At 42.4% G+C, this 26,633-nt stretch overlaps 4 protein-coding genes across 7 annotated transcripts in view; all 4 read left to right on the top strand.

Moving 5' to 3' along the window:
* The window catches only part of zc3h18 (zinc finger CCCH-type containing 18), a 31,478-nt gene extending 22,568 nt beyond the window's left edge, over nucleotides 1–8,910 (top strand). For all 3 annotated transcript variants that reach the window (XM_031565112.1, XM_031565111.1, XM_031565114.1), the window contains exons 14-20: nucleotides 3,091–3,201; nucleotides 3,514–3,522; nucleotides 3,902–4,101; nucleotides 4,541–4,743; nucleotides 6,378–6,480; nucleotides 6,780–6,876; nucleotides 7,626–8,910. In XM_031565112.1, coding sequence (XP_031420972.1) covers nucleotides 3,091–3,201; nucleotides 3,514–3,522; nucleotides 3,902–4,101; nucleotides 4,541–4,743; nucleotides 6,378–6,480; nucleotides 6,780–6,876; nucleotides 7,626–7,836 — 934 coding nt within the window. In that variant the 3' untranslated portion in view covers nucleotides 7,837–8,910. The remainder of the gene's footprint in view (nucleotides 1–3,090; nucleotides 3,202–3,513; nucleotides 3,523–3,901; nucleotides 4,102–4,540; nucleotides 4,744–6,377; nucleotides 6,481–6,779; nucleotides 6,877–7,625) is intronic.
* Nucleotides 8,911–11,112: 2,202 nt separating this feature from the next.
* Nucleotides 11,113–12,725, top strand: il17c (interleukin 17c). The gene is made up of 3 exons (XM_012832566.3): nucleotides 11,113–11,280; nucleotides 11,419–11,651; nucleotides 12,003–12,725. The coding sequence occupies exons 1-3, from the start codon at nucleotides 11,266–11,268 to the stop codon at nucleotides 12,241–12,243; spliced, it is 489 nt and encodes a 162-aa protein (XP_012688020.2). The 5' UTR covers nucleotides 11,113–11,265; the 3' UTR covers nucleotides 12,244–12,725.
* A 3,453-nt stretch (nucleotides 12,726–16,178) lies between these two features.
* gdpgp1 (GDP-D-glucose phosphorylase 1) lies at nucleotides 16,179–17,783 on the top strand. Its single transcript, XM_012832589.3, has one exon. The coding sequence runs from the start codon at nucleotides 16,468–16,470 to the stop codon at nucleotides 17,614–17,616; it is 1,149 nt and encodes a 382-aa protein (XP_012688043.1). The 5' UTR covers nucleotides 16,179–16,467; the 3' UTR covers nucleotides 17,617–17,783.
* Nucleotides 17,784–17,872: 89 nt separating this feature from the next.
* LOC105904664 (tubulin polyglutamylase TTLL13-like) lies at nucleotides 17,873–25,642 on the top strand. Of its 2 annotated transcripts, XM_031565108.2 has the most exons (14): nucleotides 17,873–18,409; nucleotides 18,611–18,729; nucleotides 18,817–18,947; nucleotides 19,289–19,445; nucleotides 19,731–19,874; nucleotides 19,968–20,053; nucleotides 20,171–20,396; nucleotides 21,134–21,312; nucleotides 21,641–21,829; nucleotides 22,033–22,369; nucleotides 22,533–22,721; nucleotides 23,189–23,390; nucleotides 23,526–23,709; nucleotides 23,887–25,642. In XM_031565108.2, exons 1-14 carry the CDS (start codon nucleotides 18,334–18,336, stop codon nucleotides 23,894–23,896), a joined length of 2,229 nt encoding a protein of 742 aa, XP_031420968.1. In that variant the 5' UTR covers nucleotides 17,873–18,333; the 3' UTR covers nucleotides 23,897–25,642. The 2 variants fall into 2 exon arrangements, with proteins under 2 accessions (XP_031420968.1, XP_031420969.1); XM_031565109.2 differs by lacking the exon at nucleotides 17,873–18,409 and having other exon boundaries at nucleotides 18,433–18,729.
* The last annotated feature ends 991 nt before the right edge of the window (nucleotides 25,643–26,633 follow it).

The following is a 26,633-nucleotide window of genomic DNA, read 5'->3' as shown; positions in this document are numbered from 1 at the left end:
TAAATGCACCCAATTATAGCCAAAAGGCTAGTTTCCATTGGCAGTCCCCCTGCCAGAGTGAAAAAGGCTATACAACATAAAAAAGGCATTAACGTATATCAAACATAACATTGACAATAAATCAAAAAAATTAAATAAGATACAATAAAATACAATCCTAATATACAAGTTATACTGCTTACCCACTAGTGATCACATTTTTGGTTATTTATCAACCATGTTTTGAGATTACTTTTAAAACCGTTAAATGAGGTTGATTCTCTAATGTTCTGAGGGAGATGGTTCCATTCCCGGGCTGACCTAACTGAGAAAACCGACTGTCCAAATACACTTTTTTTTAAAGGAATATCAGTCTCCTCTTGCTGCCCCTCGAGTAGCACTGGTTGCTGCTGTTCTAAATGTGACTAGGCTGCATAGTGGTGGGGGGGCCAGGTTAAACCAGATTTTGAACATTAAACAGCAGTTCTTAAATGTGATCAGGTTGTCCCAACTTAAAAGTCTGTACTTATGGAGAACTGAACAGTGATGGTGTGATTTAGATTTTTTGTCAAGTATTTTGAGAGCCTGTTTGTAAAGAGACATGACTGGTTTAAGGGTAGTGGAGTTGGCAGTAGATCAGGTGGGTAAGCAGTAGTTAATGTGAGATAAAATCAGCGAGAACATTTCTAAGATGCCTAAAGTTGGCCAAGGTGAATTTTAAATTTTTGCATATTTTTTTAACATGTTTTTTAAAAGTAAGTTGATTATCAATCAAGATACCAAGATATTTGTATTCCTTCACAATCTTGATTCTTTGATCAGAAATAAACACATCGGGTTCAGTGTGAGACTTGCTGGTTTTAGAAAAAAACATAGCAACGGTTTTGGAATTGTTGAGCTGAAGACAACATTTGTTTAACCAGTCAGACACATCAACCATGACCTTTGTAAGCCTAGCAGCGACCTCTACATTATTTTTACCCCACCCAAAGATCACAGTGTCGTCTGCGTACATCAGAACCTCACAGTCTTGGCATACGGATGGTAAATCATTAATATAAAGACTGAAAAGAAGTGGACCCAGGATTGAACCTTGGGGAACACCTGTAGACAGATTTTTGAAGTCGGATAATACATTGTTTATTTTAACACACTGAGTTCGAGTTGATAAGTATGATTTGAACCAGCTGGATGCAGAAGAAGAGAAGTTAAACTGATCAAACTTAGACTGAAGTATGTTGTGGTTGACCGTGTCAAACGCTTTCCGAAGATCTAGAAATACTGCCCCCACAACTCCTCCTCTATCCATAAGGGACTTGACCCTTTCAATAAAATAGACCGTTGCAGTCTCGGTGGAGTGATTTGATCTAAAACCATGCTGCATGGGGTGTGAAAGCTGATTAGAGTTAAGATGATAAATGAGTTTCTCTACTGCTAATTTTTTCCAAAACTTTGACATTATGGGAAGTATACTAATAGGTCTGTAATTGGCTGCTGAGTGAGGATCACCATTTTTAAAGATAGGAACTACAACTGCAGGTTTCCAATGATCTGGAAAACACCCATGTTCTTGAGAGAATGACAGGTTAGCAATATGGGTAGTAGGCTTTTTTAACAACAAGCAAAGGTCTTTAACCATGGCAGAGTCCATTTCAAAGATGTCCTTTGACTCTTTGGGTTTAAATGATTCAATGATGTTCTCTACTTGTTCTTCAGATACCCTTTCAAGGTTAAATATGGGCACAGTTGGATTATGAGAAATGCCACCATACTGCTAGTGTGAAGGGAAACTGTTGGCAACAGCAGCCACAGAATCCACAAAATACTCATTTAGCATTTCAGCCACCATGGGCGGATCATGTGAAAGACTGTCATTGATCCTGAGTTCTATCTGTTTTCTAACATTGTTTTGTCCAATTAATTTCTTTATTTGTTGCCATATTTGTTTAGAGTCTCCTTTAGAATTCACGATTATTTCAAGGAAATAATTTGCCTTGGCTTTTCTAATGACTTAATTTACTGCTGTAAATATAATTGCAATGATCAGGCCAAAGACATTGCATTAAAAACAATTTAAAATCTCAGGTCATTGTTGACAAACCTGTAAAAAGACCCCCTAAGACAGGCAATGCACATTAAGATCGCACAAAATGTCTTGGTAACTCAATAGTAACCAAGACAACATTAGTAAAAGAAAAATAATTATTCATCTAGTAGCCTGCACCACAAAGCATTATGGGTAATGGTCAACTGTGACTGTTCATCCTTTTTATTTATCGAATAAACTATCCAAGACATCATAATAAAATTCCTAAAACTGAAGATAATCCCAGGGTTGAGGAAGCTATATTGAGGGAGCAAAATGGATAGTGTTTTTACGGCAAGATAAGCTAATGGACCAAACTTGTTTCATATAGCCTAAAATCGCAATGGCCAAGTATACTCTTACAGAAACAAATTGCCCCCACTATTGTGTAGAATTTGAGGGCTGTGTTTTTGCCTTAACTTTTCCTCTTACTCATAGATGTGCAAACATCACCTAGTGCATGTCATGTAGAGTGCTGTCTCTGATGATGGGTGCAGCTGGACCTTGAATCCTTGAATTTTTGGATAGTCAGATCTAACAAATGATAAGCAGAATGCAAGAAATGTGATGCATGTGTGCGCACAACCACACGTAAGCCTGCCTCTGGCAGAATGGAAAGTGTCTTCCGTAAACATGGTCTTTTGTATTGAAAGTTCTAAGTTATTTTGATTTCGTTCAGCCTGTCAGTCTTGTCTGCCGACAGGACAATTAACAGGAGATTAATACTGTGCAATGCACTCGTTGCTCTGTTTGATTATCATTTGTTTTGACTCATTCTGTTGGGTTGTGCTCATTGTTTTGACTGATATTGCTACTGTTTAAACAAACAAAAAAAAAGATCTGTGATTGTTGAGAACTGTGATTGTTCCCTTGAAGTATTCTCTGATTTTTGTCTGATCATTATCCTCTCTCTCTCTTCCTTACCTTTCTTTATTTCTCTGGCTTTTACTCTTTGCTCCCCCCCTCTCTATCTTTCCTCCCATATGTTTGTGTCACACTCCCTCGTCTCTCTCTGTCACTCTCAGGCGGACGTTGAGTGGTAGTGTGAGTGGCACTGGCAGCAGCTTCTCAGGCTCCAGCTCCCGCTCCCACTCCTCCACAGGCTCCCGCTCGCGCTCCGGATCACGCAAGTCTAGGTGACCCACACACACACAGTTACACCTCAGTGCACTCATGGTCACACATATCCACACAAACAGAAATAATCTCTCCCTCTTATACACACACACACACACACAAGCATAATTGCTGGGATCCACATTCCCTTTCCCACATTTCCACTCACATAAATTGAGTTACAACAAGATTGTGAAGATGTTTGTCGAGTTTTATTGTGTACTAATCAGAAATGGAAAGACTACATTTGAACTTTTACTTTCTCTCTCTCCCTTGCTTTTTCTCTTATCTGACCTTCACATGATTTGGCCATCACTGGTTGAAATCCCCAGAAAATCCAGGTACTACACTTTTATGTCTGAAAGCCATGGTTTTTTTTTTTAGAGCTGTCCTTCCTTTATTGTTGTGTATAGCTGCATTTAGCATAGCATACATGATTGCTAGGTTGAACAGCAGTAACCTGTGCAATATTCATTACCTCATACTTTCACTTGCTATCCTTTCCTGTAATGTTCCCCATCTCTCTGACCTTCTGTGTGCTGTCTATCCTCCCCTCCTGCTCTCTTGCTTCTGTTACTTCTCTCTTTCTCTCTCTCTCTCTCTCACTCCATTTCTTCGATCTCCCATTCTCTTTGTTTCTCTTTTGTCTCCTATTTTAATCTCTCCATCTCTCTCTGGTCCCCTCTCATGTCTTTCGATCACTCTACCTCCATCTCTCAGGTCTCTGAGCGTGAGCAGCGTCTCCTCTGAGTCCTCGGCGTCGTCCAGCAGCAGCTCGGTGCGGAGCGCCGACTCGGACGACATGTATGCCGATCTGGCCAGCCCCGTGTCCTCGGCCAGCTCGCGCTCGCCCACCCTCGGACATCCCCGCAAGCCCCGCGCCCCCCCCAGAGATCTCCAGCGCCCCAACAAAGACAGAGGTGCAAACCCACCCCCCTCCCCCCCCCCCACACACCACACCACACCACACTACACCACCTGACCCCACACAACTCACCACACCACCTAGCCTAACAAGCTCCACTGTTAGTCACATCGTGGGTGGCTGGTTAGTTAACACAGGAACTTTTTACTTCCCCTTGGAAGTCACACAGGCCCATTATGTTCGAATGACTCACAAGTAAAAAACATCAAGAGTGATAATGTGTGGTCATTTTTGTGGTCAGAGTGATGTGACCCTGTCATTTTTCCTAGAGAAGGGAATCACGCTGTCAGCTTCGAAGGGGTGATGGTGTTGGGTGTTTTTCAAACTGGAAATGCTTGTGGTTGTGTGAGCATGTTGTGATTGTGTGTCTGTTTAATTAACATACTTGCACAAACCAACTTCCACCTTTTCCTTAAACCTGTGTCCCTCTTTAGGAAAGCCCCCAAAGAAAGAGGAGCCCTTCAGAGACGAGCGCAAGAGGCTGAGTCCATCAGGGCCCCCCTTCAGGCCGGGCTCAGCTGGTCAAATGCCCCGCTCAGGCCCCAGCAACCGGGGTCACCCCATGCACCCGCCACACATGGGGCCCCCGGGGGGATACGGCTCGCACAAGGACATCAAACTCACGCTGCTCAACAAGGTACCCTCAGATGCCCAGAGTTAATGAGAACTCAAGTTCCAGCAGGACTTTAAAAAGGCATTCAATTCAAATATCTAAGTATAAGGCCCTTTTTGGCATTAAAATGTCAGTGTGTAGGATTTAGGGTGATCTATTAGCAGAAATGCAATTATGTTTTTCGTTAGGCTACAATCACCTGTAACTATGAATTGTGTTTTTGTTAAATTAGAATGCGCTCTACGTATCTACATAGGGAGCGTGTCCTCATCCATGGAGTCCGCAATGTTTCTACAGTAGCCCAGAATGAGCCAAAAACAGTGGCTCTAAACAGGCCCTTTTGTGTTTTTATGGCACCTGCCGGCCACTGTGGCTTGTCCTACACACTTGGAAAAGAAGTAGTATTCAATTGGTTGCAATCCACATCCTCACTGCTACATGCCACTAAATCCGACATATTGTACCTTTAAATCAAAAGTCTTAAAACTACTATTACATGGCAAGTTTAATTTTATAACATGGCTATTATTGTCAAAATAATTGGTAACAATTGTTTTAAATAATATACTGAATACCTCACACAGTTTAGGACTACAATACTCAGTATTTTGTTTGCGGCCGGGATGCTCAGAGCAGATGCACTGTCTGCTTGCTAGCAACTGTGCCAGTTCAATGTAAATTGGCTAAGATTTCTCAACATGGCTGAAACCAGCCGTTGTACACAAAGCATGGGGTATTTTGTGCAGAAAGTGTTTCAAACTCTGCACAATCAAGGAATCAAAGGTTCCCACATGCAAAACTGCCAAATCACCTTGCTAACACAGATACCAAGTATTTCCCAGTTTACCCGTTCTGCCCTCGTCTCCACCACTCCTCCAGCCCATCTCTGATGCCAGGACTCGTGACTGATATTTCTGTCAGAAGCAAAATACTTACGGTGCAAACCCATGACACCGTTACGAGCGACGCGATATTCTAATCCCATGCATTTCAACGGGAGCCAATCCATTGTGACGTAGACCACCGTTTTGGGCGACGCGACCGATAAAAGTTGGAAAATGTTGAATCCTATGCAAATGAGGAGCGATTTTCCCCGCAGCGGCCAATCAGATTGTTTGGGGTCGTCTCTGACAGTTTGAAAATGCTATTTCCACCCGCTACAACACGCCCACTCAAAGCGATGGAAGCGTATCGCGTCGCTGTCATGGGTTTGCACCGTTATAGTTTGAAGCCAACTGTGCCTTTTTACTGGTTCATGAATGTTATGTTTTATGTTATTGTTTGCGATCCTTGTTTGTTTGTTTGTTTTTTTCCCATTTGAGGTAGATCTAACTTTTTCAGTGGACCAAAACAAAAGTCATGTTTTATGATACAAAAACATTTTGGCAGAATTGTCCCTAACCCTAAGTAATTGATGTCATTTCAAGTTTGGTAATTGTTTAAGTTGGTCTTAAATGTCATTCCAAGTTGCGGTAAAAAAGACTCTAGAGTCTAACTTGTCTTAAGCTGTAGTAACCCCGGAACTGACAGGCATTCTATTCTGACTAGGTTTCAGACTAGGTGTTTGTAGTTTTTCTATCTAGATCTGAGAATTAATGAGGCTTAAACCCTCTGTGTGTGTGTGTGTGTGTGTGTGTGTGTGTGTGTGGGGGGAGCAGCAGCAGCCGCCAGACCGAGGCAACAGGAAAAGGTATTTCCCTGCCGATAAGGAGAGGCCGACGTCTCCCCTCAGCAAGAGGATAGCCATGTCTCCTGACAGAGGTAAGGAGAGCTAGATGACCATCTGTCTCTTTCTCTCACACTCGCACAGCAAGCATACGACCAAACAACCAGATTAATTCACACACCACGTTACCAGACATAAAACCACGTTACCAGATTAAATTGCTACACACACAGGCACACAGCCTGATAACCAGAAATTTGCATACTCATTGGAGTAAACGTAGGATAAATATGTTCACCAGAAACCCTCCTTGCGTGTCTGTCTGTAAGTCGGTGTACTTGTGTCTCTACCTGTTCTCCTACTTGATCCATCATTCTTATCTTTGCGCACTCAGGCCGGGACCGGAGGATGATGGGTAGACCCCCCCTATCTCCTAGAATGGACCGTCCCAGAGGCCAGGGCCCACGGCCAATGCCCCCACAGGGCGACAGGTAGGTCATCTCTCTATCAGCCGCCTGATACTTCTGCTACCACACACACACACACATACACACACCCCATGTTTCATAAATCAACAATACGTCTCCTACAAAACATTCTCACATTCACATTTTCTTGTGCCAAAACCACAGTTCCCCCCTACCACCACCACCACATACATCCTCTTTCTTCAAACAAAGCGTTCTTTCCCTGTCGGTGTCTTTTGAAAACGGTGTCTAATTGCAACACATGAGAAGTCCAGCGAAGTATCACCGCTTTTGATTTACAGCTCTACACTACACCCCCCCCCCCCCCCCCACACACACACACACACACACACACACACACACACACACACACACACACACACAGATGACAACCCTTTTATTTCCATTTCTATGGAAGAAGCTTGCCTCATTTCCCTTTTATACACACCAATTTGTTTGCTTGGTTGTGAGTTAATTAGTTAGTTACAAATAACACAGCACACACACACACGAAAACACTTACTCCATTTCTGCAGCTCAAGAGTAGAGTTTTACTCCACATGTGGAGAAGTAAGCATAATTACTCCTCAAGCGGAGAAGCATGCCTAATTACTCATGCGGAAAAGCATGCATAATTACTCCTCATGCATAGCATTAGTGTATTGTAACTTACTTGGAAGCACAGCTTCTTGTATGCTTAAGAATGCACTCCCATCACTTATCCTCACTCTGTTTAATTATCTCATTTTTCCAATTCTCTTCTCCCTCTACAGGAAGCGGCCCCTGTCCCCACCCCCAAAGGCTTCTGGGAAGGGTCCAGCCATGCCCCCAGGCAAACCCCCGGGGCAGGGTTCAGGCTCCGGTTCCGGTTCGGCCTCTGGGAAGCCCAGCAACACGCTGAGCCGCCGAGAGGAGCTGCTCAAGCAGCTGAAGGCCGTGGAGGACGCCATCGCCCGCAAGAGAGCCAAGATCCCCGGGAAGTAGAGCCAGCCACGACGGATACAAGACACAGAAGAGAAGCATCACACCTCCCCTCTCCCCCCTCCTCCTACCAAATACCCTTCGGCTGACCGTGTCACCGAATCGTCAGCAGGCATCTTAGCAGCTTTGGGGGAGCGGGCGGACGGACGGACATAAACGAATAAACAACAGCAAAAAGAAACAACAAACAAAAGCACCAGGGTGTGAGGATGCGTGATGGAAGCCGCTTGTGAGATGAAAATTTTCGTTTGGGCGTCCCCACGGTAGAGGACGTGTAGATTTTATATGGATGTCACACAGATGTGGGGGTGGGGGGGACACTGTTCATTCATCTTTCTCCCCCTCCCCCCTTCTCTCCAACATGAACTATAGGAGATGTTTTCTTAATAACGGGGAGAATAAATACTGTTTATCTATCCAGGTTCTCTTATCTGAGTCCCTCCATCTCTCTCTTTCTCTCTCTCTGTCTTTCTCTTACTCTCACTCTATTTTATTATCTCCTTTTCTCTCCGCTCCTCTCCTAGTTGTATGTATGTGGAGGGAAGTTGAGGGGATGGGAAACGCTGTGCTCTATGTACGATACACTGAAGATTCTACAAATGGCATCTTGATGACGAGGTGGTCGCTTCCACTTGCATTTGATTTGTGGCCACAAATGGCCACGGGCCCCTCAGTAAGGCCAAGTCACTTGATGTGATTTACATGATTCCCAGTTCAAACCCTGAACTCTCAGTCCCCCGACCGTTCAATTGTTTTTCCAGACCTTCCAATGTGTACAATTATAGTAAGCAGACGACAAGCAAGTTTCTTTTAAAAAGAAGTGTATTACTCTAGAGCTCAAATGACAGTGATGTGAAGTATTGCTTTTTTTTTCTCCTTTTTTTAATTTTACGGATTTGTTTTGTTTTTTCTTAGCTCGACTCCAGTAATAAACTGTTTTATTCGTCCCTCATTTTTAGTTGAAACAAGTGTGAGAGGTTGTATACGGGACGCCAGGAGATGAGGAGGAACTCCGTCTAGCTTTTTTGTGACAGGAAAAAAAAAAAAGCTTCTAAATAAACTATTTTGATAAAGAGATTGACTGTCCATCGTTTGTTTGCTCTCTATTTCTTGGTCGAAGAAATCCTGCTATTTCAACTATTTCACTTTCATTTTAAAACAATAGGCTTTTGGATACGAATGTTATCTCTGGAACACGGCCCAGTGAAACACATACAGTAACCCCCCCCCAGTGCAAACTGCCACTGTTTAAGTAAACACTGATATGGAGAGAGGAGTCTCGACATTTCTTTAATCGTGTAAATTATAGAGATTTTGGACGGTGTGCATAAAGTTGATAAATAAATAATAATCTATATAAATGATAATCACCAATAAATAATAGACAATTTTTATATAGTGCCAAACAATTAAATCGTCTGAAGGCGCTTTACAGAGCCCAGAGCATGAACCCCCCTACAGCAAGCACAATGGCGACGGGCACAAACAACTCCCAGATAACAGGAAATATCGGGAATATAATTTGTGTTTCGTTCTGAGAGAAAGAAATGCAGTCCATTTACCATTTGATGAATCATGTTTCGTTATGGTTGGCGCATGCAAATTTCAGTTATACAGGGATGGCAAGGGTGGCAGGATACATAACCTAGCACAACTGGCTGTGACTGCCGCAACATGTGTTGCATGCTGTACCCAGGCCATAAAGGCTCATACGTGAATTATGCTGGGCCTCAAACACGTACTTGTGCCATGGTGTTTGTGTGTGGCCGAGAGGCTTGCTGGAAACTACCAAACTCTGCTGGTAAGACCAGACAGTACACAAACAACTGTCGGCACTGCCAGTCCATACACCCTCGTGTCTCTAATAGATTAGCAATCGAACACGTTGGTTTCACTTCATTTGCCCAGAAAAAAACAACTCTCCAAGGGGGACTTTCATGCAGCCTGTTTCAGAACCTACAGTAACTTTGTTCAAATGCCCAGGGTGTCTACAGGTTCTAATTGAATCACCTAGGTAATCTAGACAGAGAAATTTGAGATAAAACTTGATGCCTTTGTGAGTGGGAAAATAGGAGCACATTCCTTATTCCTCTTTTCCTAGGGTTGGATCCATTCCGTTTTAGTCATTCAGTCACAGCAAGCTACACTGATTGTCCTGGGTGTCAAGAATGCTCCTGTTTCTCTTCAGTTGTTGACAGCAGGGATGTTTAACTGATCGCCCCTTCAATTTAGTACTTTATCAGTCACAAATCTGTATGCCCGAGTCGGCAATATTTTTTTAATTAAGTGTTAAGGAGGGTTAAGTGCTTTTTCCGTTTAGTTAAACACCTTGATTTTCCTGCTGCCAACACCTGATGTAAATGTACTGGCTTTTCCCTCTTCCCTTCCCTTCCCTTCCAGACAGGGCCAGGTGTTCCCGAGCCTGGAGTGGGCGGAACTGGGCTGCTGTGCTAACTATGTAGTTTCCCCAGACCACAATCATTCATCCAGGTCCAGTGAGTTTCAGAGGTGTGCTCTCATCTGAGTTAATAAACTGCCCGTAGGCCATCTCTGGCACGTTTTACTCACACCCAGGGAGATTACAGTCTTAGGGATCACAGGCAAGTCTCTAGTCTGGCAAGTCCAGTGGTGGCAAGATCTGAAAAAAGGGCATTTGTGTTTGTTATAAATGTCATACACTCAATCCACAATCCATCCACACACACACACACACACACACACCACACACACAACACACACTCAGTCTATGATGTAATAACATTCAGTCACGGAAAGCATGACATAACAAAAGGGTTGTGACAGACTGGGATCCCTTTACACTAATTCATGCATGGTAAGATAATAAGTACCCACCTCTTAAAAACACACATGCACTGACCTGAGGGTTTAAACACATCTAATTCATAAGATAATAAGTACCCCTGCCCCTCTCAAACGCACACATGCACACCTGAGGGTTTACACACATCAATTTGCCTTACCGCATCCTTGAAAGTTTTAGAAATATTAATGAAACCACCAAGTCCTTTTGTCTGATAATCCATCAGTATTGAAGGCTATTTATCAAACATTGTTAATAATAATTGGCTAGTTTAACTCATGGACAATAATGTCAAGCCATGTCCATATGTAATGTAATATTCAGTTCTGTACCATGTTGACCTACATCTTTACAAAATGTAATTGATAGGGTGTGTGGGTTTCAGATCACAAATATGTCAAAAGATTAAACATCACACTCCATTATCTCACTGGACTGACGTTTGTGTGTAGCGCGCCGGCAGAGGGTGGGAAGTAAATATTGTTGTTTCTTTCCATTTCCTCCTTCTTTCGGGTTTTCCCGGTTCCCACTATATAAACCTAGTATGGCAGGCCTATTTAACAGAGAGACTTGCCTCCTGAACGTATTACCTGCGATTAACGAGAGCGGATATGAACACAATGATGGTAAGTGAAAGGGGGAAAACTCTTGTTTTGGTACGCCCTGTATTCCTTCAAATTGGGTTGTTTTGGTAGGATCACTAATCATTTATTTTTTCTTGTGAAATTTTAAGACATGTCAACCACTTTCTCTTGCTCTTGCAGGGATTTTTGATTGCTACACTTGCAATGGGATTATTATGCAGCGCTTCGGATTTTGGTGGATGTTTTCCCGAGGCACACGCTTGCAAGGTGTTGCGCAGGCACTGGCGACACGAACATGCGCCGCATTACGCCGGGTTACGGCAACAACCGGTACACGCGCGCTGCCCTGAGTTCAAGCTCCAGTCGTCATCCCTGCATATCAGCAACCGCTCCCTCTCCCCCTGGCGGTATAGGTAAAACAACCATTCTGCTTAGATGCTCTTTCTAGTCGACGGTGTTTTTTCAGTCTTGCTTCCCGCTGCATACACCTCGCATCCGTTGCTGCATACACCTCGAAGAGATGACTAGGTCATTTTTTCCATTTCGCCTACCTGTCCTTTATATATTTTTTTGGCTGACAGAAGGCATAAGGAAACGAGGCGTAAGGCTGGGAAACGGCATTCGAGTGGGATATTGAATATCTTCTATCAAATTAACAAATGCTTGAATGTTCAGCATCTCAATTAACCCTTAGCTGATGACAACCTCACAATATTGATGTCTCGACTTTCACTTGTGACTAATTTGGAGTGTTTCCATTACAGGGTCGATGAGGATAAAACCAGGTTCCCTGAGAAGATCGCGGTGGCTGAGTGTCTGTGCTCTGGCTGCATCATAAATGGAATGGAGGACACGGAGTACAACTCCGTCCCGGTAATGCAAACCATGATGATCGTCCGGAAAAAGGAGTGTAGTGAAAAAGGCCAATATTCCTTTAAAACGGAATGGAAAACGGTACCGGTCGCATGCACTTGCGTAATGCATAGGTCTTTAAGTAATGCATAGGACATTTATCACAAACTCTTAAAAAGAGTGATGAAAAAAAAAACTGTAGTGATATATTTCACATTTTGTTGTGTTTGTTCTAAAATACACGGAAACACTACTGCCAGGTAGCAGGTGAAAACGCATGTTTTACATTAAAATTGTGAGTAGCGGAAGTTACTATGATATTTTATACAGGCTAGCTGTTTCCTTATTATATTTAAATTATTTATTGTGCAGTTTGTTACTATTTATTTAATGTTGTAAGATTTGCTTACTTTTGGTATTTGTATTTGCTATTTATCAAGATTTGTTTGACAATTCTTCTTAAACGTGGTAGCTGTAGTAATATCCTTGACTATTATACTATTCAAGTTATAAAATTGGTTATGGTTTTCATGAGATTGTTCCCCTCCACTCGTTCTGTGCCACTTAAGCATTAGACTATTTGTACATTGTATGGAAACCAGGAAATATTTAAATAAAAACATTTGTCTAAATAAGATGGTGATGAGAGTCAGATAATTGAATACCTATACGTTTTGATTCTGGCTCACTCTTGACTCATGTCTTCGGCTTGATCTTACTCCATCATCTGACTTTCTTCAAAGTGCTGTGTGCTGTAGGTTTCTCTAGCTGGGATGGGGTCAAATGCAGATTTAAAGTGTAGGCTATCATTTCATGTAATAGTTATGACGGATTCATCCACAGTGAACATGTCATACTCTTATCGGCACTTTAAAATCTTCTCAAGGCTTTCACTTTGTGTACCATTAACTGACGCTGCCTATGTAACACATCCATGACTTCATGTTTTGTTTTTCGATTTATGGAAACAACGCGCTTTTATCACACCCAGTAATACAATATTACACCTATTAGATGTGGAAAGGGAAGTACTAATGTGCGATAAAGGGAAGTAACTCGGTTTCTAGGTAAAGATTGCACAAAGGGAAAGTGTGAAAGAGTGTGAAAAGCCTCCGGGTTGGTGGACGCAACGCAGTGCTTCCCGGGTCCTTTATGAGATTTAACTTTCACTAGATGGCGCCAATGCCACGGAAGCAAGTTAATATCCCACCATCTCTAATAACAACAAGAATACGTAGTGGATGACGCATAGGTCCATGGAGCTAGAGACAGTAAGCGACAATAAGTGGCAATACGGCGTCGAAAAGCGTCAAGATAAAAGTCCAGTTCAAATTTTTGTTTGAAAATCCGGTTTGACAAATGTTTCAACGTTTTGCACGGAATATGCCTGGTGTGCTGCTAACTAGTCTACATAAATATACTACATATTGCATCTGCGAATTTTATAATTTTAGCAGACCAATCTTGCAAATAACCATGGAATGAGATGGTAGCCTACGCAAGGCTACACAACATTTAGTTTTTCGTTGTTTTTTTATCATTCATCTCTCCAATAAATCAATAATAAATCACAACATCCAGAAAGTTGCAATTCACACCAAGGGCCACTTGAAATTCAAAAATTAAAAAACGATTTATTTATACTGCTTGTGAGTCATAGAACATCCTATACATTACTGAATAAAATAAGCCTATAGACTGTGTTTAATATGAATAGGCAGAACCAGGGGCGGACTGGGGGGGAAAAGTGGCCCGGGAGTTACTGTCAGACCGGCCCACTCAATACACGGCGCGCGGCCCACTCAGTACACAGCGCGCTGCCCACTCAATACACGGCTATTACACGAATAAAATGATACTGGCTATTGTAACACTCCAAGGTAGGTATAGCTAGATAAATATGGTTAACTCTGGGCTAGTATCAGATGGTTATACGTATTACTACATGTAACAGGTTAGAAAAGCAGGTTTAAATAATTGCACAAGATAATCTGTTACCTGTATTTCAGTTTCTTTTTAATCTTTTATTTTGATATCACAAGCACACTGGTATTGGGGGTCTCTGGTAGCCCCCCCCTGTCTCCCCCTGTTTTGTTCCTCTCTCCCCCCTTCCTCTTTCCTGTTTGACATATGCTGGGAATGAGGTAGGTGGTTGAGTTTCATGGGGATAAAGAATCTAATAAATATTGCCTTTAAAAATAGGCATCTAGGTTCTTATATATCTTCTTATAACTTATTATTGTTATATGTATTATATATCTGAACTATTTATATGATATATCCCTCTGACATTGTTTATATGTTTTTCCCTTTTGTTACATGTGGGGGCTAGCATTGAGAGTGAAGCTAAGATACGGTAGCTCACCAAACTGTGTGTCTGTTGGTGTGATTTCACAGGTGTGATAAAGTTTTTACTTATTTTTCTTAATGTATATACTGTATTACATGTCTGTTCTTAGTTTTGCCTGTTTGACATATGCTGGGAATGAGCATTGAGAGTGAAGCAAAGATACGGTAGCTCACCAAACTGTGTGTCTGTTGGTGTGATTTCACAGAAATAAAGATACATCTCAGCAACTGTTGTCCACGGGTCACAAGTATTAAAAAAAACACAACGCAGAAGTTACACCGGTTACATACAGAACCTTAAGGAATGAATATCCACACAATAAAGAAACTGGAATCAGAGGGTAGAATTAGTATGAACCATATTGTAGAAATTAACAGAATAGAACATACGATGGGGTGTGAACATCAGTGGTATCAGTAGTGTTGCATGCTGGGTGTGTGATTGTGTGTGTGTGTGTGTAGGGGTGTTGAAGGTGCATAACAAAACAATAAGTTAAGTAACAGATCCTAAACTAACTCTGCTGGCCCGGGTGCATTATAGTCCCATGATAATAATAATAAACAATATCAGTATACTCATGTGTTATTATGACCTCACTATCTAATCTAGATAACATATTAACATTGTTTATAATGTTAGTGTTGTGTGTAACACGGTGATTTTAGCATACCAAGCTAGCTGGTTAACTTATTTTACATAAGTTATTAGATATTATAAGATTGCCCTCTTTACAACTACTACCATGGATAGCTTGCTCATCGATTGTAGGCAAATGACTACGGCTAACATGTTTAAATAGATAATCTCGATGATGACAACAGCGCCAGTTTGCTTATTTTACCTGATCATAACGGTCTCAATTTTGGACATTTAACCACCTAACGTTAGCTAGGCTAGTTAATAGGGAACGTTACCTCATCTGTGAAAAGTAAGCTAACATTGGCCAAGTCAACGCCACAATTTACCTTGTATCACTGACACTGTCACGCGAAATAACAGTCGTAAATGGTCCAGAGTTTTCTTAAATGCAATTCCTCAAAACCACCAGATGCCCCACGGGCCGCTCCATGTTAGAAGGGCTGACTGCACACGTCACTACAGTTGCGTGCCCTGGCGGGGCGTGTATATAAATCCAGGTGCGTTTAATTTAAGAATCCTCATCCTCAATCCGCACAGCTGAGAACACTTCGGCTGTGTAAGAACCAATTTTCAGGTGTTCATTAATAAGGTGGAGATCAGAAGTTCAACGTAAGAAACGAAGTCCGTAAGAACACATTTCAGAAGACACTTCAGAACATTTTTGCACCATGAGTGTGAATACAGATCGCAAGGAGGAGTATAAATTTCAGTCAGTGATTTGAACTTATTAAAGTTAGTAGAGGAAATAATGCGTGTTCTGAGTAAGCCTATATGGTAAATAGATAAAGGTGCCGGCGATGTTTAAGGGAGGGCCAGTTGGGGATGGAAGTGGGCTGGTATTTTGGACCATCAACCTCGTCGGCCCACCGGGGATTCCCCCGGTATCCCCGATGGCCAGTCCGCCCCTGGGCAGAACAGAGTTGTGAGTTGAACTTCCCCTATTTTGTGACCCGTGATTTAAAATATATATGCAATACAAATTGCAAATATAACAAATAACAAATCGTTAACACACACATACGTTTTCGTCATTGTATAATTTAAAACTAATAAATAAGTTTCGACTGTTATTTTGGAAAAAATACGAATGGCGGCCATATTGAAATTTTCGTTATTGTCGCTGGCTACACGCTGCACCGGCATGCATGCTGTGGGCTATGGTTGAGTAGGCTACTGAGTGAGGTCTGTTGATTTGGTAAGCGATAACGGCTCAGGGGAGACTTTTCAGTGTGACAGTTTGGGCCCTAAAGGAAAATTGAACACTGAGCAACCACAAACAAAATCTGGAAACACACCGACCGAATATTTGCCAGACATAATCCAAAAATCATCGGCTCTACGATGGGTGGTAAGATGTGAGGCAAGAGCATAGACTGCTGTTTTACTCCATGCGCATTCCCCCATATTTTTTGGCTTTCGTACGGAACTTCGCCATGGAGAGTTCTAGTCCCACTTTCGTTTACAGTAACAAGGATTACGATAACCATGTGTTTCGATTAATAGGAAGTGATCAAACTCCAAATCTGTCAAAATTTGATATGAGTCTTAGAACAGCCTGGGTGGAACGAATGCAACGTGGACTCTTCCGGTATCACCTGGGGGACTTGGAGACACGAATTCTTCCTGGCCCTTCTCGTCTGGTCGCTCAGTTAAATATTGAGAGGGGACAACAGAGACGCAAACCTCAAGAGATCTTGAGTATCAAACAGGATTTTGACCCAAAGCTGTTCAATTTCAACAAAGCAAATTCCAACGAAACTATGTTCGAGTTAATTAAGCAGGAACTGTGTGGAGCAGTTCATGAAAATGGATTTACCAAAGGATGCAAGATGGTAATAAACGTCAGCCCACTGGAGTTTGGACATAGCCTAATAGTTCCCGAACCAAACCAGTGCTTTCCCCAGGTACTGACACCTCATTCCATTCAAGTGGGGATCGAATGTATCCTCTTAAGCTCAGACCCGGCCTTGCGAGTTGGATTCAACAGCCTCGGGGCATTTGCATCCGTCAACCACCTCCACCTCCATGCATACTACCTGAAACATGAGTTGGTTATAGAAAGCACGCCCGCGGAAATTGTGATGTCAGCCCAGGGCTTGCATTGTTTAACCACTTTTCCGAGAGGCTTTTTGTTCTATACAGAAGGAGGAGATCTACATTCAATAGTCAGTGCAGTTCACACACTTACTGACTTCTTGGTCAACCATAATATTGCACACAACCTTTTCCTAACTCGAGGGTGCCCGCCTGACGGAGAAGGCATAGGTGACCGCAGAAGGTCTGGAGTGCGCGTCATTGTGTGGCCCAGGATGTCATGTTTTGGGGCAAAGGAGGAGACTGCCTTCAATGTGGCACTGTGCGAGCTCGCGGGCCACCTACCTTTCAAGAACCGAGAGGACTACGAGACTACAACGGAACAGAAAGTGCACAGTATTATCAAAAAATATATGTTCTCTCCGGAGACATTTCTTGACTTGCAGACTCAGCTTATTTCCTGTTTCACCTCACTGGAGTCTGGCACAAACCACTGCAAATAAGTGACTGTTTTGTACTGCTCTGTTGGCTTCGTGCTATAGGCTACCCGAAAAATTGTCAAATGTTCCTGTGTTTAATGTATTCTATGTTGTTGTTTTGAGGTTGCGGTTTATTGTATTTATTGCTGGATAAAAGGCCTGTCGTGATTATATTAAATGGTTGGTTGGTACATTGTCTCGTGTCATGTTGCTTGACTGACATTGTTTGGAATTAGTTACTCATAACTAAAGAGCAGAGAGCCGCGCGAAGCGCCCAATACTCTTTTGCTCAAAACATGTAACAGTGGGAGTTTCTAGAGTAACGAACATCTGTTGTCATCAAATACGATAGAGCAGCGCTCTAGAATCTTTGGTTGTCATCTGTAGCTGGCAGGGGTCGAGATTTGGAATTTTCAAGTTAAAATAACATTGTAACAAAGGTCGAAAGAAAGGGAAGACGGGGATAAATAATTATAGCATAGTAGTTATGCTATTTTATACATGATGGACACCATTTTAGTCGTGTGAGCACTGAGTAAAGGCTACACCAGTTTGAGATGATGAATAGAATTTTAAAGAAAGAATTCCTGATAAATCACGTGTTTGGCACAGACTGCAACAGCACAGCTAACTCACATTCACAAAACTGTGAGTCTAAACCGGAACAGATATCGTCAGAGAACAAAAAGAAAAAGAAGTCGAGGTATTTCTCTTTCTTTCTCAGTTTCTTCGTGAAACCTTATGGCAATAATAACATTTATACAAATTTTTCCTAGGGCTCTTGGAATCAACCTTGTTAATTGCAAGTATGAATGTGGTGAGTAAATCATTAACTTAAGTTTGGATTTCCAGCTAAACATTTGGCATTTATCTTAGTCTCTATCTTAATGTAATTAATCTTAATTCAAATCTAATTAGTCTTCATCTCAGCCATAAATGAACATTTCAAGAATTAAACAAATCATTTTGTAGCTGCAGTAATACATCTGTTCGAGATGTAAGTGATTTGTATATTCAGTTAGAAAAGCAGCCCTGGCAGTGGGGTTACGTGAGGCTGGGGAGATGGAGGACTGGATGGTCTACTGGACTGACTGTTCTGTCTCTATGGAGCGCATCATGGACATGAAAAGGTATCAGGTAAGGGTTTGATCTTGACTTCAGGAGCCTTTTCATTGACCGCGTGCTGATTACTGTTGTGGAATCACACCAGCTGTGTTTCTGTAGAGGATCAACCATTTCCCTGGCATGATTGAGATCTGCAGGAAGGACCTGTTGGCTCGAAACCTCAACCGCATGCGACGCCTCTTCCCCAAAGAATACAACATCTTCCCAAAAACCTGGTGCTTACCTACAGAGTAAGACACCCACACAGCTTCAGTGTGTGGAAAGCACACAGGATTTTTTTTTTTTAAAAAGGAAGAAAATGTTGAGTTGATGACTCAGCTAAATAAACATGTTGTAGATGATGAAACTCCCACATAAATCTTTATTGTGTAGTGCAAGATATTGTGTTGGTAATGTTATGTTTTGTTGTCAGTTGTAGACAGCGTTGTAAGAGAACAGTTATCTCCACAGATTGAAATGCTCCATATGGGCAGGAATGTTAATCGGGGATCCTGGAAATGTTGTCAAACACCATACCTGTGACATAAATGACCATGACCTGAAAGTATTATGGTTTGATTTAACACTGTAGTTATATTGAGTTCCAAGGATACTGTCGAATGTGGAAACACAAGACGATTATCTGCAAGCCTGAAAGTGGGTGCCAAGGCAAGGGCATCTATATCACCCGCCAGCCCCAAGGCATCAGCCCAGATGAGCACATTATCTGCCAGACTTACATCTCCAAGGTAATGGCCCGGAGGCAAGCTCATACTGGTACTGTGTCCACTCAGCTGTTTACAGGCTGCTGCTGACATTACATCTTTGGCTTTTCACACAGTTACCTGTCTTAATGCTTTCTTTGGACTATGTATGTATGGAAGTGTCTAGGTGCTACTGAGACAAATGAAACGTATCTGTATTTGATGCGGACATTTTCCATTTTGTGTTGTAATATATATGCTGTGCTTCTCTGTGACCTTCCTAACAGTGACTTACATGAGGAAAGGTCTGTGTTTGTGCATCTGTTGTAGCCTTTCATCATCGATGAATACAAATTTGATTTACGGCTGTATGTCCTGGTGACGTCATGTGATCCACTCAGGATATTTTTGTTCAAAGAAGGACTCGTGCGATTTGCAACATCCAAATACAGGAACCCTCATAACAACAATATAGTAAGACTTACAACACTGTCCTGAAAGATACAGTAACATTCTCTGCCGGTGTGTGTCTTATATGTAATTGGCTGTACGCTCTTAATTTTTTAGGATGATATGTGCATGCATCTCACAAACTATGCCATCAACAAACATAGTGAGCACTTTGATCATGATCTCCAAAAAGGCAGCAAGAGGTAAATGGGCTCTTTGGATTGTTACGTAAAAATAGGTCGCTAAAGGGTGATGCAAATTTGTAATCATCTGTGCTTTTGTTCAATCATAATTTTTACCGTTGTTGATCTTTGGATCAGAAAGCTATCGTGGCTGAGGTCCTGGCTGGAACAGCACTTATATGATACCCAGTCAGTGTGGAACAGCATAGAGGATGTGATTACAAAGACGGTTATTGTTGCGGAACCTGTCCTCCGACAGAACTACCGCACAGCCTTCCCCAGCCACGTGGGACCCAGCTCCTGCTTCGAGCTCCTGGGCTTTGACATTCTGCTGGACTGTAAGCTCAAGCCCTGGCTGATAGAGGTGGGTTGCTGCCGCTGTGGCATGATAATTGTGTGTAGCGTTAGTCTTGCAGAGCCAGATACTACACTGGACGTGCCCAAATTATTTATTATTATTTAATATTCTATCTTGTAAACACATTTGTCTTTTATTCTTGTTTTTGCTATTTTGTTGTTATGTTATGTGTTTTATATCCTATGCACCAACCACCAAGATAATTTCCTGTATATGTAAATATACTTGGCCATTAAAAAGGATTCTGATTAAAAAGAATGCTGATTCTGATACTTCTCAGGGAACATCTTTCCTTTTTGTTTTTGGATTGTTCCAATATCTGATAATACCTGTCTTATAAAACCAAAGCAACTTAACAAAAGCACCATTTAACATTGATGTCGAGTTTGAATCAGTGCTGTCTCTGGAGTTTCATCTTCATGAGACTTTGGATTGTTTTGAAATTACAAATGTAGTGAAGCCGCTTGCATTCCTACCCACATTCAGGCGAAATTCCTCCAGATGTTATGATGTACTACTAGCTGTGCATGCAATGAATACAATCACCTGCAAGTAGACAGGCCCAGTAATTAAGGATTGACAGTTACGCAAGAGTAAAGTTGACTGTTTAAGACTGTTTTGTGTGGGGATGGAGGACCAGCTGAAGGGGAGGAGTGCATTTGTGTGTCAGTTGGCCCTGTCACATCATACTAAGATTCCCTCAGGGTAATTGAGTGTGTTGGTGTGTTTTGGTGCGCTGGCAGGTAAACCACTCGCCCAGCTTTAACACAGACTCAGCCCTAGACACAGAGGTGAAGGAGACATTGCTCATGGACACCCTGACGCTGCTGAACCTGGGAGCATGTGACCGCCGCAGAATTGTGGAAGTAGAGAAGCGCATGGCCCAAGAACGGCTTCTGCAGAAACACCAGACTTCCTCACTGTGTGTGCTTGTTTGTCACAGTAGAATAAAGTAGAATTTTTGAGTCTTAAGAAATGCAACATAGGATTTAATAATCAATTTCATGCATGTCTTTGCATGCATGTGTTTTCAGGCTGACTTTCTTACTTGCATGAATTCATTTGCTTCTTGATAATGAAATCATCATGTTACATTTCTTGTAAAGACTTGTAAATTCTACTGTATTGGCAGTGCTTTAGATATAGGGAGTGGCAGGAATGTATTCAATGTACATTAAATATGTAGGTATAATTTCAATCCTTGATACAAGCCTTAGACAAAATTCTGTCTTGCATGGTTCTGTCCACAGGAGGGAGCTCGTACTAAGTAGTCAGGCATCATGGCTGGCCGAGGCGGAATGGCACGAGGAGCAGCATCCTGGAGGCTTCTACAGGATCTATCCCCGTGGCGACGACTGCAAATACAGCAAGTTCCTTGACCAGGGATCCAGCTACTGCCAGGAGACGGTGACCTCTAGAGCACGGGAGGAGTATGCCAGGTAAAACCACAGACACATGAGGGACAGACAAGGTCAGTGTGGCATTAACAACCAAGGGCACAGGGTAATGGCACTGATGATGGGCTCAATCCAGCTCTGTAGGATGAGGAACCTTGGTGCCTGGATTATCGACAGGGTGAATTTGAGGTGATTGTGATTGTAGATGTGGTTAGGACATGAGCGCACTATCTCATCCTCTCTAGGCGAATGGTTCAGATGCAACAGGACAAAGAGATGACTACCCAGGGCCGGTCGCCAGGGAAACGGTGGAGCCATAGCGAGGGCAGGGGTCAACAGGGCGAGTCACTGGGAGAGCAGAGCAGGAAGAGCAAGACTGACCTCAGAGGGAATGGGAAACACATGCGGTGGAGCCATAGCGAGTGCAGGGGTCAGCAGGGCGAGTCACTGGGAGAGCAGAGCAGGAAGAGCAAGACTGACCTCAGAGAGGATGGGAAATACATCCTGAGGCAACCCTCAACTGTGTGGCCAGGCAACTGGGTCTTCGAAGAGAGAGTAAACCAGTCGGGGTCAAGCAGTTGTGTAAGCCATGCCAGTGTGTGTGTGTGTGTGTGTGTGTGTGTGTATGTCTGGGATGTTCGAAGTGTGTGTTGAAAGCTAAAGAGTGGGTGCATTTGTGTGAATGTGTGTGCGGGTGTTTGTGTGTATGTGCACGTTTCAAATGTGTGTATGTTTGCGGCTGTAGATGGCATGGGACTCATACGAGACCAGGATGATCATAGAAGAGGAAGAGCTGGCGAGACAGCGTGATCTGGCACAGAGGGACACTCTCCTGAGGCAGTTGGGCATGGTCGATGCCATCCAGAGTCTCTTACGGCCCAAAACGTATCACCCCACGCCAGCAAAGACTCACCGCCCAATCCGCCAAAAATGGGTAAATAGGCAGCGGTTGATTTAAGGCTCAAGGTCTAAAAGAGGTTTGGAGAAAATAATCAACAATGTTTTCTTTACCTTGTAATAGCTTCTCTAAAAATGGATAATGTTTGTGCTGTTGGGTGGAGCAGGACAAACACTTCATACTTTACTCCACAAAATACCAAAATGCTGATTTAGATTGCTTCAATTGTTCTTTCTCTGTGTAGATTTATTTACTTTTAATTAATTAATTAATTAATTAATTAATTAATTGATTAATTGATTACTTGATTGATTAATGAATTCATGACCTTGTATAGGTAAACCATTGGTCAAAAATGTATAATTTTCTTGTGTGCTTATAATTTCTTATTCCGCCATAATACCCAGTGTGAATTGTTTCCTTGAATGCATGTTTACCTGTCTTATGCTATATAAATGTGATGTATTATTATTATTATGTGGTATCACCTTCTTGTGTTCCAGAAGCTACAACTCCGGGAGCCACTTCTTTACACCACCTACAGTTGTCCTGAAGCACATACAGGGCAGCAATTCAACTTGCCAAGACTGTGCCAGCAGCAAACAAAACTGGCTACGGGTACCAGGTCGGGTGGGCTCTCCGTGTGTGTGATCAAACTGGCCCTGCATGAGAAGCAGGAACACAGACAACCGACATTGCCACTGAGTAAGACAGCATTTCCAGATCAAGCCGATCGATTCAGTGTAACAGTGTAACAGGGTAAAAGTGTAACGGAGAATTGGAATATAAAGTTTCATTGCTCTCTGTGTGTTTGTGGGTGTGTGTGTGTGTGTGTGTTAGTAACTGGACGCTCTGTAGACCAGTGGCGTTGCAGTCTTAAACTCTCAGCATCTCAGGAGAGCGATGAGGACTTAAGTCGAGGACATATGACTGAATCACACAACTCTCTCTCGTTCAGCTCGGTGGATGAAGAAGTTCTGCTGGAAGCAGAGCACTCGGAAGCCAAAGACCCCAAACCCAAAAGGTGAGAAGAAATTGAAATCAGACCATACAGTGGGCTCACAGCTGAGGCACTTCAGAAGCAATGGTTCAGTGTGATCAGTCTTTATGCTCTCTGATAAGAGCATTGCCTCCTAACCAATATACACACAGCAAATACAGTAAAAGCCACATAATGGCTAACTGTATCTGTCTCTTACAGGTTTGACTGACCCGGATGAAACTCACAGATGGACACCACATCTGATTGCATAAGCTCTGTAGAATCCACAGAATCCAACTATTTTTGTGGTTAAAATATGTTAGCATTTTCTTTACTCTCTCTCTTTGTGATTGTGTGTGTGTTTCAATGAAATAAAAAAAAATAATAGGAATGATGGAAATGTGACAAATTAGAGCGCAATTTAATGACCACTGGTTGTCCAGAAGAAGATATTGAGAGAGAGAGAGAGAGAGAGAGAGAGACTTTGACTTTTAAAACCCTTTATTTAAAACACCATTTAAACATCATCAAAAAGAAACCCTGAAAAAAACAATCAGTCCATTTCACCAGTCAAAAACAAGCCTCCCGAAGTCATTAAAGGTAGCTGTTCAGAAGGTTGCCGTTACCATCGGAGTCTAGCTGTGCACTCCCGTTATGCAGGCCATGCACGATACTTGGGGACCCAGAGAGGTCAACCAATCCTGTGTTCCCAGTGTTCCATGGGCTGCTCATGGGGTTCACGTGCACAGAAGGTGACAAGACGGTTTTCAGTTCCACCAAGATAGTTTGACGGCTCCCCCAGATCGCACTGATAATCAATAGTCTATCGGAATGCCCTTTGACCTGTCCATCACATCGTCATGTTACCACTATATAAGCCAGACCCACCTCTGTTCAGTGTTGGTAAGAAAAACTTGGAGCAGAGAAGCATCAGCAGAAGCAGTTTAGTGGACAATTTGCAGATCAGAACATTGTGTCCATAAGAGAGTGAGTGTTCTGTTGTTATTTGTGGGAATTAGCGAGTCTGTTTAATGTCAATAGTAGCTAGTATCCGCTATTCCATGTAGTGTTGCAATTACCCACATCTGTCTGCTACCTAACTGTCTTTGAGGATTCTATGTATCGACTGTAGAATCATACTTCACTATGTTACTCCTTCCGTTATCTGAAGAGAGTTACCGTCGGTAATCTCTGAGCCTATGTAATCTCTGGGGAGAGGGGTATGTAGGCAACAGTGGTAACGGAATGTTCAAGATAACAGTTACACTGCAGTACAGTTTTAAAGGCACAGAGCCACATTCCTAACAACAATATTATTCGGAATGCAGGCTAGTCATATTTGTTATCCATCATACATCATGTATTCATTTACCTTGGTGTTTATTCTCATCATTGTTTTGTATTACTGTACAAAATTGTTCACAGTTCACATGGTATATCACGGTTCACGGGAATCATGGCTTTCGAACATGATGAACCTATGTCATGTTGGGCTCCTGGTGTGTGTGCATAAATAAACCTGTTATTGGGAATTTGGCATCCCTCTGTTATTAACAATCAACCTGTGGCGGCTGGCACCTAATGGAATAGCCCTTGACTTTGGGATTAAAGCAGACCCCCCTCCATTACAGTAACTACCCCCCCCCCTTACATACAATTTCTTTAAGGATGGCCAGCTTGGCCTACCCTACCAAGAATTTGGCCATCATATACCAGTCACGCCCATCCTGCCTGTACCCACAACTGAACATAAACACAGTTTTTGTGAACATTAAACCCAGCTTCATCAATACCCTACCCAGTACAGCAAATAAAGGTGCTAGCCTTGCACACTCACAGAAAAGATGATGACCATAAGGGCAAATGGGTGACACCCCCCTCACTGAATCTGGAAACAAGCTTATTTGTAGCAATTGTACAATGTAGCAACCTACACTGAAGGATCACCTGACCTTTTGGGCAATGGAGACATACATGAGGGAGACAGCCCATCAGGTGATGAAAGGTGGGCCTTCCACTTTGTGTCAGGCCGTTCCTTCAGCTGTGAGTTAAGTAAAGTAAAGCACCTTTTCCCCAAGCTATTCATTACTGAACTTGAAAACCCCCTTAAAGAGTGGATTAGAAAAAATCATCGACACCAATGTGCCCATTGCCAGTGATGACCATTCCAAAAAAAGTTCACAAAATCCTTTTGAACTTGCCCAATGAGATCCTTTGGAGGGTCCAAAACTGTAACCCTTTGCCACAGCATGGAAGTTGCTAGGTTATTAACCACTAAACATCTGCCTCTGTACGTGAGCTGTGGGACAATCCGCTTCCATCTCTGAAGTTGTCCACTTACTTTATCAGTTCAGTCTGCTGAGGAAGCTGAGGTGGGCCTGTGCGGCTCCAATTCTCCAACAGAGAGAGAGAGTGAGAGTGTGTACGTGATCCAGAATGTACATGCCTCCAGAGACATACAGTCCTGTGTCAATTCCCACAAGGTAAGGGGCTACTGCACAGCACGCTGGGTCATCACTGGACTCATTAGTTACAGTGGTTGGCCTCCTGATTATGCTGCACACCAGTCTGTGTGCACCTGTCATACTGTGCCACTGCACCTTTCTTTATTATAAAAGGCACCTTGTGGCACAAGCTTAGTGTACATACAGTTTCTGATGAACTGTTATGATGTTTTTTTTTTCATTTCATGGCTACACTCTTGCAGATCTATTAAGATGTTTATTGGATAAAAATCTATTAAGATGTTGCTTTGGATAAAAGGGTCTGCTAAATCATTTATCTAGAGGCTATATTCCAGGGCCTGAACAATTCAGACAGTAGAAATGTTATTAAGGAGAGCTCTAATGGATCAGCATAGCACCAAGTTCTCATTATTGTAACTATATAAACAATATCATAAATATATAGGCCTACATAGACAAATACCCACACAATAAACCACAGTAAATAAACACCTAGTATCA

The sequence above is a fragment of the Clupea harengus genome, chromosome 3, assembly GCF_900700415.2.
Source record: "Clupea harengus chromosome 3, Ch_v2.0.2, whole genome shotgun sequence".
Classification (NCBI taxonomy): domain Eukaryota; kingdom Metazoa; phylum Chordata; class Actinopteri; order Clupeiformes; family Clupeidae; genus Clupea; species Clupea harengus.
This window is presented reverse-complemented; position numbering and strand designations above follow the sequence as displayed.

Coding starts and splice junctions, on each gene's coding strand:
- il17c (XM_012832566.3), top strand. Junction 11,652..12,002: donor CTCTCCCCCTGGCGGTATAG/GTAAAACAACCA, acceptor TTTCCATTACAG/GGTCGATGAGGATAAAACCA.
- gdpgp1 (XM_012832589.3), top strand. CDS start 16,468: ATGCGCATTCCCCCATATTTTTTGGCTTTCGTACGGAACTTCGCCATG.
- LOC105904664 (XM_031565108.2), top strand. CDS start 18,334: ATGGCAATAATAACATTTATACAAATTTTTCCTAGGGCTCTTGGAATC. Junction 18,410..18,610: donor TAATTGCAAGTATGAATGTG/GTGAGTAAATCA, acceptor TTGTATATTCAG/TTAGAAAAGCAGCCCTGGCA. Junction 22,722..23,188: donor GCCCAATCCGCCAAAAATGG/GTAAATAGGCAG, acceptor CTTGTGTTCCAG/AAGCTACAACTCCGGGAGCC.